Source organism: Psammomys obesus, unplaced genomic scaffold (assembly GCF_907164565.1).
Source record: "Psammomys obesus unplaced genomic scaffold, mPsaObe1.curated_primary_1811, whole genome shotgun sequence".
Taxonomy (NCBI): Eukaryota; Metazoa; Chordata; class Mammalia; order Rodentia; family Muridae; genus Psammomys; species Psammomys obesus.
The window spans coordinates 12,031,905-12,045,408 of NW_026590062.1; the positions used below are offsets into that span (position 1 = coordinate 12,031,905).

The following is a 13,504-nucleotide window of genomic DNA, read 5'->3' on the forward strand; positions in this document are numbered from 1 at the left end:
CCTTCCTTCCTTCCTTCCTTCCTTCCTTCCTTCCTTCCTTCCTTCCTCTCTCCCTCTCCCTCCCTCCCTCCCTCCCTTCCTACATCTGTTTGAGCTGATGGTGGTAGCTGGCATTGTGAATGTAATTAAAGCCCATGAATTATACGCTTGAAATGGCTAATTTGTATGATATACATTTTACCATGCTAAAACAGTAGGTGAGGGGCTATGGAGATAGTTTAGTCAGTAAAATGATTGCCTTGCAAGCAGGAACACTTGAGTTGGGTGCACCAGACCCCATGTGAGAAATATGGATTATTTGGGGTGTGCTTTTTATCTCAGTGTTAGGGAGGTGGACACGGGGGGAGGGAGGGGCATTGAGACTCTCTGGCCAACCAGCCTGTCTATATTGTAAGTTCCAGGTGCGTGGGAGACTCACCTGGACACAAACACAGATACACACACATGCACGCATACATGCACACATATGTACACACATGCACACACGTATACACCTGCATGAACACATATACACACACATGCCAACACAAATGCACGCACACATATGTAATCCATGTACACACGCTCATACACACATGTACACACGTGCATACATGAATGTACGTGCATGCGCATGTATGTACACACATACATGTACCCATGCTTCACACACATGAATGTACCCACGTGCACACACATTTACCCACATGTAAACACACCCACATATGCACACAAAACAGATAAAGAGGGTAGACCACGCTTTATCAGGGGTCTTCAGCTGAGCATACTAAAATGTCGTCGTTGGAGTTCAACGCTGAGAACTGACTCAGCTGATTTAGTGGCTTGTCTCCATATGCCTGCTCAAGACAGCACCGTAGGTAAGAAGTGAAAGTGAGGCAAACAGAGCTGCCAACTCAGGGCTTATTCCACGGTCCACGCCCATCCCCGTGCATTCCCACAGGTTAAGAGGGTGCTAGGGTAAACTGGGCAGTGGTGGCGCACACCTTTAATCCCAGCACTCGGGAGGCAGAGACAGGCAGATCTCTGAGTTTGAGGCCAGCCTGGTCTACAGAGAGAGAGTTCCAGGACAGCCACGACTACACAGAGAAACCCTGTCTCACAAAAACAAAAAACAACAAAATGACAACAAAAAAACTCATCCCCAACCACTCCCTACCACCTCCCCTTCCAAACAATAAAGAATCTTCCCCTTTGGCTGCAGCAAAACCCTTTGTTCTGCCTCTATGCCCCAACCACACCCTCCTCACTCCCCCACCCTCGCCCCCTTTTCTTTTGAGACAGGATGCTGCTTTATATTCTAGGTTGACTCGGGACTTGTTGAATAGCCCAAGCTAGCCAGGAACTTGAGAGCCTTGTGTTTCAGGATCCCGAGGGCTGGGGTTATAGGCACATGCCACCTCGCCCACTCTTCTTATGCTAATTTTTTTTATTTTAAATTTTATTATTTTGTGTATGTATTAGGGGACACATGTGCCATGGTACTCACGTGGGTCAGAAAACAGCTTTGTGAGAACTGGTTCTTTCCTTCCACCTTGGGATTCAGGAATTGAACTCAGGCCATCAGGCTTGTGTAGTCAGCTCTGTGACTCCCCTCCCATCCTCATACCCCCCCTCTACCTCTCCCCTTTTTTTGAGACAGGGTTTTTCTGTGTAGCCTTGCTGTCCTGGTCTCGCTTTGTAGACCAGGCTGGCCTCAGACTCACAGCAAGCCACCTGCCTTTGCCACCAGGAGTGCTGAAAATTAAAGGCGTGCACCACCATGCCCGGCTCCCATCCCCCCCTTTGAGACAGAGTTTCATGTATACTAGCCTGGACTCAGACTCACTATGTAGTCAAGAATGATCCTTAACTCTATCCTCCTACCTCTACCTCTCAAATACTGGAGTTACAGGAGCATGCTGCCACACTGGCATTAGGTTCTGGAGATGGTACTCAGGGTCCCATGCATGCTGGATAAGCTGTCTACCAATTAAGCCACACAACATCCTGTTACTGCATTATTGAAAGCAAGTTGGCAAAGGGAGGCAGTAACCGGCAACCCAAACTCCCTTTCTGAGTTTCCCAGGGCAGGAGCAGGAGCCTGTGGTGAGTGGGATAAAGCCCTCCAGTCGTGGCCAACGCTGTTTCTTCTCAGGTGCTGGAGCTCTATGGCAACCTGATCACCAGCATGGAGTGTCTGTGCTCCCCTCCACCACCGAACTTGCAGCACCTGGGGCTGGGCCACAACAAACTACTGGGCCCCTTGGAGAGTCTGTACATCACCTCTAACAACTGGTAATGTGGGAGTCTGGATGAAAGGAGAGAGAGGCACTCAGAGGCAGGTGTGGGGACTCGGCCCTGGAGGGCTTGGCTCTGCTTGTTCCGTAACTTCTCCGCAGCTGCTGAACCCACACTAGGCTTTCATTCTCACTCAGTCACAATCTATCACCGAGGCTCCAGGAAGGATAAGGATGCCAGGGGCTGGTGGGTCGTCAGCTTAGTTCTGGGGCGTTTCAGTTTATCGTGCCTTCTCTGCGGCGGACACTTAGCAGCACACTCGCCTCTCGCTACTAGAGGCAGACATCTGCAGGCAGAGCCCAACGTCTCCTGAGGGGCAAAACCTCTCCAGGCTGAGAGCCATTGTCCTAGAGGCAACTCTTGGGTGCCCCATTGTAGCTGAACGTCCATCCACCAGAGCTTTGCAGGGCACCCCCACGCCCAGAGGCGTTTGTCTCCTTGCAGGATTAACTGTGGAAAATTTAAAATTCAGACATGAGACCTACAGCGAGATCAGAGGCCACTTTAATAGGCCATCATGGGGAGCTGCAGAAGGACTCTTCCTGGGAGAGTTCCTCACCCAGGAGTTCCTCACCTGAGGGTATTTTCATGGGTGCTTTTTACTGCCTCTCCCCTTCCCCCTTACCCTCTTTCTTTCTTTTTTTTTTTTTAATTTTATTTTTCTTATTAGTTACATTTTGTTAACTCTGTGTCCCAGCTGCCCTCTTTCTTTTTAAGACAGGGTCTAATGTAGCCTCAAACTCAGTGCATAGTTGAAGATGTGGTAGAACTCCATATTCTCCTCCCTCACCCTCACCCCATTATCTCCAGGATGGTCCAGCCATTCCAATGCTCTTGGGGATGGGAGGTGCCTTAGAAAAGAGAAGGCCCTCTCTGGTGGAGCTTTGGCCTCCTCCCTGCTCTGCTGTTCTCACCCAGTCTGCACAGTCAGTCTCACTGGAATCCCTTCCTTCCATTGTCTGCTGCCCTTAGCAGACACACAGGAAACCACATACTTGGTCTTCCTGGAACAGTCAATTTAGGTTCATGCCATTGACTAATAGCAAGAATCTGGTTTTTGATTCAGAATACACACCATAACCTTGGGCTTAACGCCAACTCTGGATTTCACAAAAAGCTTGTGTGAAAACTCATCATCTGCTGTCTTAGAATGAAAAGAGAACGTCTTTCCTGGGAACCCAGTTCTCTCTCAGTAGGATGGCCTGGGGCAAGGCCTGTGGTGAGCCCCGCAGTGTTCCCTCTGCCCTTTCCCGGGAACTAGCCAGTGACCGGCCTAGCAGGACAGGCCACTGGAATGAGGGAGAGAGGAGAGAAAGGGAAGAGGCTGTCTCAGCCTGTGGGAAAGGCGTTGTGGTGACCGTGACAATTTCCCCTGGTGCTTCTTTGGCCTCTGGCCTCAGAGCCGGAGTCAGTTTGCTGCATGGGACAGAGTTCTGCCTGTTTCTGTGTCTTGGTCTCTACTGAAGGCTTAGACTTCATCGCTGCCTGTCAGTCTCATGTGTCCATACTAACATATTCATTCTTTCTTCCTCTCCCAAATTCTCTAGGGCAGCGGCTCTCGACCTTCTAATGCTGCGACCTTTAGAACAGCTCCTCATGTTGTGGTGACCCCCACAACAAAATTCATAACTGTAACTTCACTACTGTTATGAATCATAATGTAAATATCTGATATGCAGGATCTCTGATATGGGACCCTGTGAAAGGGTCTCTAGACTCTAAAAGGGGTCACAACGCACAGGTTGATAAACTCTGGTCTGGAAAACGAGCTGACAAGCTCCCTGTGGCCACGGCCATTATGGCTCTGAAGAGAGATGTCCAGCTCAGTATCTCTGGCTGTGCACTCCCCCTCCCAGGTCCCCATACCCAACCTCTTACAGTGGCTTGCAGCAATTTGCAAAGAATGTTCCAGAGGCACAGCACTAAGCTGATAGTTAACAGAGAGGGAGGTCCAGCTGGAAACGGGACAGGGAGGGTTGTGAGAGTCCATGAACACAGGCTGTGTTCTAGGGAGAAAAGAGACACAGGATCAAGAGCTAATCTGGCTGCGAGACAGAACAAGCTGTGCGGCCCGGGGGGCTGTGTCTCTGCTCACTGAGCTTCCTAACCAGTACTTTGGCCAACCTTCCAGGCACAAACTCGTCTCCCTGGACCTGAGCTTCAACGACTTGACAGACCTGCAGAGCATGATAGCCAGTCTCAGCACCCTGAGGCACCTGCGGCTGCTGGTACTGCAGGGGAACCCACTGGCCCTCGTGCCTTACTACCGAGGCTTTACCGTGGACAGCCTGGCACGCCTGTGCGTGCTGGACGACATCACCGTGTCCCCCAATGAGAAGCACCAGTTCCGGGGACTCAGCATTCAAGGTGGTAGGTGCAGTCACCCTGCCTCTGCTTTGCCCGCCTCCGTCCCATGAGCTAGCCAGCAGCTCTCCATTTGACCTCTACCCTGGTCAGGTACACTAAGCTACTTTGGTTGGGTTTTTTTCTGTGTAGGACTCTTGTGGTAGGGGTTTGGAGGCATCTTCTGTTCTGCGGTGGCTTGAGAACACCCCCTTGTGGTTCCTGGTATAAGGTGCATCAGGCCTTTTGGGGAGGTCTGAGTCATGGTGAGACCTGGCAGTGACAGCCACAGGTACCAGCTGGCATCTCAGATATTTTCCACCTCTCCCTGTCTCAGAACTGTCCCTGCACACCTCTCAGCACCTCCAGTTGGCCGATAGGAAAACAAGGCCTCCGGGTATCTATGGGCTTCCTCCCCAGTCATGCCGAGCTGGGGACTCTAACTCTAGGGGTGGGGGTGGGGAATTTGGCGGCCTGTGCCTTCCCTCCTGCAGCCCCGTCTCTCAGTCCTGCCGTTCCTCCTTTGCAGACCTGCTGCCTCACGAGGCACAGTTTGTGGTCACCATTGGAAACATCAGGGGAGTTATGGACACCTCTGTCTTTGACCCAGAGCCAGGACCTGACGGCCCTTTCATCACCTACAACTATTATGTGACCTACGACTTTGTGGAAGATTTGGATACCGAAAGGAATGTGTATGCCAGTACCCTGGGGGAGAGCCACCGTGACAGTGTTCCCACGGAGGTATGTCCTGCCTGGCCTGGGTAGCAGACTGGGCCTCACCCAGATCTGTGGGCTTCCGTGTGTGTACAGGACAGCTTTTTAGGGCCCAGAAAAATCTTCTTTAACACAGAGTCATACCCCTCCTCTAAGCAGGGACCTGGTTTCTGCCTGATAGCCCCTTCCCCAGGCAAGGTGAGTCTCAGGATGCTCACCTCCTTTTCCCTCTGACAACTGACCCTAACAGGAAAGAAGCACAAAACTTCCCACTCAGGTCAGGTATTCCTGGCCCAGCTCGACAGTTTTCATGACGCCTCCTGCCCAACCCCTGCGTCTCAGGCAAACTCAAGGACAGCACAGAAAAGTGTTGTGTTTGTTCAGGTGGTCTTTGTTTCATCCTCCTGCTTCCTAAGTTTGTGTGTCTGGTTGTGCTTTCAGTTCATGTGGGGCTGGGTTATGGCCCAGTGGTAAAACACCTGCCTTGCATGCATAAGAACCGCAGTTCTAGCTCAAGCACTACAAATTCATAAGAATATTCAGACCCCGGCTTGGCCTATGTCGACCTACCCTTGCTGGGGTAACAGTTTGACACATGTTCTTTGTCTAAAAATTGTCAAGCCTTCTCCTACTGCGGATCGTTTAGAAGAAGAGGGTCCTGAGAAGTATGACCAACCGGAGGATCTGCTGGATATAGAGCCCCAGCACCCAGGTCGCCAAGGTCGCCAAAGCCGCCAGGGCCAGCAGAGGCTTCACCCAGTGTCTCCTGAGGGCATATCCAAGGAGTTGTCTGTGTTTATAGCTCAGGAGATGGATCAGATGGCCGAGGGCTCTGAAGAGTCTATGATAACAGATACGGAGGCGTCGGAGACCACCATTTCCCTCCGCTCGCCCCCGATGCCTCAGTCAGTTACCTCCTCAGAGGAATTGTCCAAGCTGCGGCCACGGATAGACATCCGGCTCTGTCCATCCCCAGGGTAAGGGCAGAAGGGGGCTGCGGTTAGATGGTGTATCTGAGGAAGCTGCAAGCCAGGGCTGCACTTGCGGCTTCCCCCAGCCACGAAGGCCTCTTATTAGCTGCTCTGTAGGCTGTGAGCTAGAGGGAGCTTTGGGCTTAGCCACAGACCTTTCTTTTCTGGAGCCCTAATCTTCTACTCAGTACAACTGAGCCCCAAATGCCCAGGGGACCAAAATTCTCTGAAAGGTTGACCCTCCTTGTCAACAGAGGACATGGGACAGCTTCCATCTCAGCTCTTGGAACTGAATTCTTATAGCTTTTCTTAAAAAAAAAAAAAAATATATATATATATATATATATATATATATATATTTGTGAATGAGTGAGGGGTTTTGCCTCATGTACAGAAATGCATGCGTGTCTAATGCCTGAGGAGTCGGGAAGATCCTTTGGAATCTGTAACTCCAATAGCTGGTTGTAAACTGCCATGTGGGTGCTGGGAGCCAAACCCAGGTCCTCCGCAAGAGCAGCAGCCAGTGCTCTTAACTACTGAGCTATCTCTCCAACCGTCTTTTAACTTTTCAATCCATCATACAAAATGTAGCAAGGTGTTCTAGGTTTTTGTTTTGCTTTGTTTTCAGTACTAGAGGCTGAAGCAATGAGTCTGGACAGGTACTCCATTGCAGAGGCCCCCCCCCCCCCTTTCTTTTTGTTCTTAGATACAAAGTCTCTCTAAGTTTTCTAGGCTGGCCTTGAACTTGTGATCCTTCTGGTTCAGCCTCCTGAATAGTTCAAATTCCAGGCACCACCAGGCCCACCAAACGGTTTTTATTGTCTAGGAAACCCATTTTGCACATGCGTGTACACGCACACACACACACACGCGCGCGCGCACCCCGAGCTTCGTAAGGATTGAGAGTAACAAATTCCCTGGCTGGCTTTCATAAGAACACGGGAACAGTGTGGCTATTTGAACGGAATGTAGCTGAGCTCCCCTTCAGGGTGCCTGCCCCTCCCGGCAGCTTTGCATTTGGCTGTCCTCGGGAACGGGAGCTTAGCTTCTCTGGGGCTGTGTGTGGGAAGTGTTTGGTTTATTCCTGTTGGTGTTGGAGAGGGAACCCTGTTGCCAGAATGTCCCAACCTGCCAGCGGCCCAATGCTGCAGAGACCTTTTACTAATATGAAGGCTTGGCCTTAGCTTAGGCTTGTCTCCAAGCAGCTTGTGTAACTTAACTGAACCTGTTTATGCTAATCTGCCACACACTCGCTTCTTCCTCCGCATCTGGCCGGCGAAAGGCCTGTCCTTGACTCCTTCCCAGAGTTTTTATCTTTGCTAGATGTCCCGCTTATGCTCGTCTACCTTGCTATGGGTCCTTCAAGCTCTTTAATAAACCAATCAGAAGGTGGTGGAGAAGATGTTTACAAAATTGAGGCAGGTGCTGCTTCATAAGAACAACAGTATCAAAGTCCGGCCTTTTCTCAAGTCTCTGCCAGGGCAGAAATCAGCTTTTGGATAATACAAAGACACGGAACATAAAAAAAGGTCACCCCAACCGCATCCAAGTCTGAGTGCCTACAAAGCATCACCCTAGGACAGAGCCACCCCCCTAGGTGTTCCTCAAAACCTCAGCTGAGGACACGAGCTAAGCTTGCTGGGCTGCCACCTCCCAGGAGTGACAGAGATGGCGGAGCAGGAGAAGCAGATGTCCTGTTGCCACTGACAGAAAGAAGCAGGGATGGCACCAACCGACTCTGTGTCAAGAGACTTGGTAGGTCCCAGTGGAGGCCTCTGCTTCTGTTCTGTTTAGTTTCAGTGCTGGGGCTTGAACCAGGGCCTCATGAATTCAGTGCTGCTCTGCCATTTGCCTTACCACTAAGCTACATCACGCCTCAAGCTGAGGAGTTCTTGCCATTGCTTTTTTATTTGGGGGAAAATTAATAAGAGAGGGTGAGCAATAATGAAAGGATACATGCCTGTAATCCCAGCATTTAGAAAGTTGAGACAAGAGGATTGTGAAGTGGAGGCCTGTTTAGGCTCTATAATGAGTGAAGGAAAGAAAGAATAAATGAATGAAGAGGCATGTGGGGAAAAGTCCAGAGGAAACCAGCCTCTAAGAGTCCTATCTCAAAGCCAGGCGTGGTGGTGCACACCTGTAATCCTGGGAGGCAGAGGCAGGCAGATCTCTGTGAGTTTAAGGCCAGCCTGGTCTACAAGTGAGTCCAGGACAGCCAGGGCTACACAGAGAAACCCTGTGTCAAAAACATCCTCCCCCCCCACACCCAGAAAAAAAGAGTTTTATCTTACTAGAGCTATGCTGGATCACACAGAAGGTCAATGAGCTGTGGCAGTCTTTTATCTATCTATCTATCTATCTATCTATCTATCTATCTATCTATCTATCTATCTATCTATCTAGTGTTATTATTAGATTGTTTTTGTTTTTGTTTTTTGAAACAGGGTTTCTCTGTGTGGCCTTGGCTTCCCTGGACTTGCTTTGTAGACCAGGCTGGCCTCGAACTCACAGAGATTTGCCTGCCTCCCAGAATGCTGCGATTAAAGGCATGCACCACCATGTCTGGTGCTGTGACAGTTCTGTAGATGTCTGCTGGAGAAGCCCAGTGGTTCTGTTTTCACTGGAATCTGGCCACGCTGGTACCCTGCCTGACACTGCCTACAATTCCACTTTGTGTGGACAGGCTAGACCCGGTGAAACTCAGATCCATCAGAGAGCGCTGGGAACCTTTCAAACCTAAGCGCAAGCGCTTACACTAGCGTTTGGATTTACAGAACCAGTGTAAAAGCTGGGTAGGCTTGTAACCCTGGTGTGTGGGAGGCAGGCAGGGAATCCCTGCAGTAAGACGGCTGGCCAGAATAGATATGACAGCCAGCCATAGTTTTAATGATAGACCTCCCTCAAAAAGTGCGAGATGGAGAATGAGCAGAGGAGACACCTCATGTCAACCTTGGGCCTCACATGCACACGTACGTACCTGATGGTCGCTGGAACTGAAGGTACACACCACTACACCTGACCGTTAGGCTTCATCCTTGTACTATTCTTTGTCTCTCTTACCCATTTTAACTATTGTCTCATCGATTTGTGAAACTTGCTTTTCTATTATGAATATGTGGTTTTTCTCAGTGACATGTACTGTAGCTTTTCCCTTGGCTGCCTTCTTACTAGGTCTTGTTTATTTTTTTTGTTTACTGATTTTTGAGACAGGGGTTCTCTGTGTAGCCCTGGCTGTCCTGGAACTCACTATGTAGACCAGGCTGGCCTTGAACTCAGGGTTCTGCCTGCCTCTGCCTCTCAGGTGTTGAGACTAAAGGTGTGTGCCAGCACCATCTAGCACTAGTGTCTTTTTTATTGTGTGTATTTACGTGAGGTCAGGGGACAACTTTGTGGAATTGGTTCTCTCTTCCACATTTTTTTTTTGAGACAGGGTTTCTCTGTGTAGCCTTGGCTGTCCTGGACTTGCCTTGTAAACCAGGCTGGCCTTGAATTCACAGAGATCCCCCAAGATCTGGGATCATAGGCGTGTGCCACTATGCCCAGCTCTTTTCCACCTTTTCATGGGCTCCTGGGATTTAATTCAAGTTGTCAGATTTGCTGAGCAAGCATCTTACCCGCTGAGCCATCTCACCAGTTCTCAATTGTGAATTAAAAAAAAAAAGTGTGTGTGTGTGTGTGTGTGTGTGTGCGTGTGCACAAGTTTGCATGTGTGCATTTGTGAGTGCTTAAAGAGAGCCAGAGTTTACTCTTCAGCACCCACACTGGGCACTTCAGGACTGCCTGTGACTTCAGATCCAGGGCATCTGATGGCTTCCTGGGCAGCTGCGCTCACCTCCACACACCTCCACCCAGACACGCATGGATAGACATAATTTAAGAACTCTTTTAGCAAAAGAATGAAAATCGGGCCTGGGGATGCACCTCTGTAACAGAGCTCACGTGGAGGCCTGAGGACACCTTTCAGAAGTCTGCTGTCTCCAGTGTGGGGGTCCCAGAGACAGAGCTCTCATAGGTAAGTCTGGTGGCAGGCTGCTCTACCCACCGAACCATCTCTGCTGACTTGTCCATTTCTCCCTTCAACTCTGTCTGTTTTTGTCTCAGATATCTTTGTAAACTGTCTTTTTTTTTTTTTTTTTTTTTTTAAGATGGGGATCTCCTGTAGTCCAACCTGGCATTAAGGGAGCTGCGGCCTCTCCTCCTTCCACTTCCCAAATGCTGGAGTCACAGGCCTGTGCCATGTGGTGCTGGAGATGGTGAACCTCAGGGCTTGGTGTGTGTAGGCAAGAACTCCACCACCTGAACCCGTGCTCAGCCCTCCTTGTCACTGTGTGCACTCACAGTTTCTTTTAAAATGTTTTTTTTTTCCTGCTATTTACTTGGTCACATGTGCAGACTAGAGTCGACAGACTTTGATTCTTAGCTGAAATCTATTTGCAAGGTATCTGAGGCCACCACCCCTGGCACAATTTTAATCCTCTGAGGGGCATGGTGGGCACACCTTTAATCCCTGCACTCAGGACTCAGAGGTAGGCCAATCTCTGTGAGTTTGAGGTCAGCCTGGTCTACAAAATAAATCCAGGACAGCCAGGGCTACACAGAGAAACCCTGTCTCGAAAACCAACCAACCAACCAACCAACCAAACAAACAAACATTGTTACTCGCGTTAACACTACCTGAGAATGTAGCTCCGTCATACTACATACATGTGCTGGGGCTGAGCCACAGTGATCACCAGGAGACCAAGCTCCTTCAGCAGCATCTCAAATTAGAACTCTTGTGCTCAACACCGCTTGCCCTGCCGTCTGGCCCAGGTCCCGCCTCCTCCTCTCTGCAGATCTAACCACACGTGGCTTCTACATGGAGTTATAACATTTGCCTGTCTGTGTCTGGCTCATTTCTTTGAGCATGCTGTGTTTTCATGGTTCATGTATGCTGTAGCATGGGTCAGATTTTCCTTCTGTGTAGTCCTCCATTGATGGAGAGACCTCCTTCTGCTCAACCGCCTGCTCAGCCATGGAGGAATGGCTGGCTTCCACCTGTTGGCCATTATGAATGACGCTGCTGAGGACTTTGGCCTATGGACACCTGTGGAAGACTCTTTCAACTCTTTTTATTGTTCGTTCTTTGGAATTCTTGCCTTACCACAGTTGATTTGTCATGCCCCATCACATGTCCCAAGAGAATTCTGGTTGCCATTAAAGCATCACTTTAGAGTGGCTTGTATTTATGATTTTTTTTAAAACTACTTTGTTGATTTTTTTTTTTTTTAAACTTCAGAGTTGAGCATAGCATGCAAACCTGTAATTCCAGCATTTAGGAGGCAGAGGCAGAGGGATTCTTTCAACCAGCCTGGCTAGTGGTGAGTTCCAGGGCAGCCAAGGTTACAGAGCAAAACTCTCTTTTCAAGGAGAGCCTGGCACCCTGTAGTGTGACAAGCAAAACCAAACAAAAACCTTGATGGGTTCTAGTGGGTGTACATCAGACGTGCCACACTGAGCATGCCCAGAAGGAAGTGTCCTCCCAGGCATTTGCCTTCTCTGCCTGTGTTCCTTTCTGGCCTTCTGATTCCTTTGCCCTGCCCACGACTTGGTCCCTCACCATTTATAGATGCTTGCCCGTCTTCTTGGGTGTCCCCTGGCAGCCCTATGTTGGCAGCAAGCCCCTGGCAATCACACCACATGTCTCTTACCCCCAAGGACAGTCCTGTTCAGCACCGCGCACAAGCCCTGGACAGATGTCATCCCTTGCAGCTATGAGATGACACACACTCTGAAGGAGCTGGTGCGGGTCAAGGCCTTCCTGCTGACAGGGACCGTTGTCACCATCGTGGAGGAGAAGGTGGGCTGGGCAGGAGGCCCTGGCCTCCCACTGGCTGCAGTGCTCTGCTCACCTCCTTTCCAACGTCCTCTCTTCCACCGCGTTGTCACAGCTCTGCTCCCTCCTTTGTTGCCACTCAGAGCCTCTCCAGAAAGGACAAGGGGAATGGGGGCAGAGTAGTCAGCTTTCCTGCTGGATCTTGTCATCTAGATCCTCTCCTGGCCCGTGGTGTCAACTCCTGTTGAGGTTTCCTTGCCTGCCAAGAAGGGGAAAGGAGACCAGAAGAAGGGAGACAAGAAAGACAAAGACAAGAAACAGAAAGCCGAGGAGGCTCCCAAGGAAAAGGAAAAAGAAAAGGACAAGGAAAAGGCAAGGCCTGCTTGGGCCACCTTGGGGCCGGCCGGGGATGGGGGGGATGGGGGGATGGGGGGTGCATCCCAGTCTTGTTCATGTCTTCACTCCTGGCCCTGCCCACAGGAAAAAGAGGGGCTCAAGAAGAAAAAGGAGGCACCCAGGGAGCTGCGGCAAGACCCGCCTGTGCTGCGCGTGCTGGGGAGCGGCCCGGTGTACCTGGAGCCCTTGCTGGCAGGGGAGACGCTGGTGTCCACTGTGTGCAATTTTGGGGTGGTCCGCACCCTGCAGTACGACAGGCTGACACAGGCCAGGGTACTATGGGCCCCTTGGTCTTGCCCTTTTGTCTCTGCCTCCCGTCTTCTTAATGGAAAGCTTGCTGGGCCAGGCAGGATGGGGTGAGGTCGGGATTGGTGGCATTCTCGAGGGGCCCTGGTTGTCTGTCAGGGCTGCTGGGCACTTTGATGGTCGCTGGCTTGGTGACACCTCCTCCTCAAGTGTGGCCCGGGTCAGCCATCCTCCTCATCAGGAGCCCTTCTCCCCGAGTTCCTGGATGAATCCATGGCCTGGGTGGGGGTCCCCCAGGGACAGCCTCAGGATCTGCATCTGCCCCAGTAAACACCTGTTTTTGTGGTTCTTTCTCTCAGGATTCAAAGAAGACAAAGAAAGGTGCCAAAAAAGGTAAGACCTACCAACGACCACTCAGGGCAGGATGGGGACTGAGCCCCGGGGCCATCCCAGGTATAGAGCCACAGGAAAGAGAGAACTGAGAATGACTCCCAGATGTAGGCTATGTTTGCTGGGGAAGGCATGGGAGGGGGGGGGGGGGGGGGGGGCGACCCGATCCATCGGGACTTCATTCTGTGAGCATCTGCACTTCTCAGCTACGTAAGTCTAATAGTCTTCATTCACTCTCCCCCACAACCTCCCTCCCCCCTCCTCTTTTCTTTCTTTCTCTTTCTTTCTTTCTCTCTCTTTCTTTCTTTCTTTCTTTCTTTCTTTCTTTCTTTCTTTCTTTCTTTCTTTC

General features: G+C 50.5%; 1 protein-coding gene across 1 annotated transcript in view; it reads left to right on the top strand.

Moving 5' to 3' along the window:
* Positions 1 to 13,504, top strand: part of Lrrc43 (leucine rich repeat containing 43) — a 21,069-nt gene that overhangs the window by 5,471 nt on the left and 2,094 nt on the right. The window contains exons 4-12 of the mRNA XM_055606018.1: positions 2,135 to 2,274; positions 4,409 to 4,647; positions 5,150 to 5,315; positions 5,925 to 5,992; positions 6,098 to 6,314; positions 12,006 to 12,147; positions 12,337 to 12,456; positions 12,604 to 12,792; positions 13,125 to 13,158. Coding sequence (XP_055461993.1) covers positions 2,135 to 2,274; positions 4,409 to 4,647; positions 5,150 to 5,315; positions 5,925 to 5,992; positions 6,098 to 6,314; positions 12,006 to 12,147; positions 12,337 to 12,456; positions 12,604 to 12,792; positions 13,125 to 13,158 — 1,315 coding nt within the window. The remainder of the gene's footprint in view (positions 1 to 2,134; positions 2,275 to 4,408; positions 4,648 to 5,149; positions 5,316 to 5,924; positions 5,993 to 6,097; positions 6,315 to 12,005; positions 12,148 to 12,336; positions 12,457 to 12,603; positions 12,793 to 13,124; positions 13,159 to 13,504) is intronic.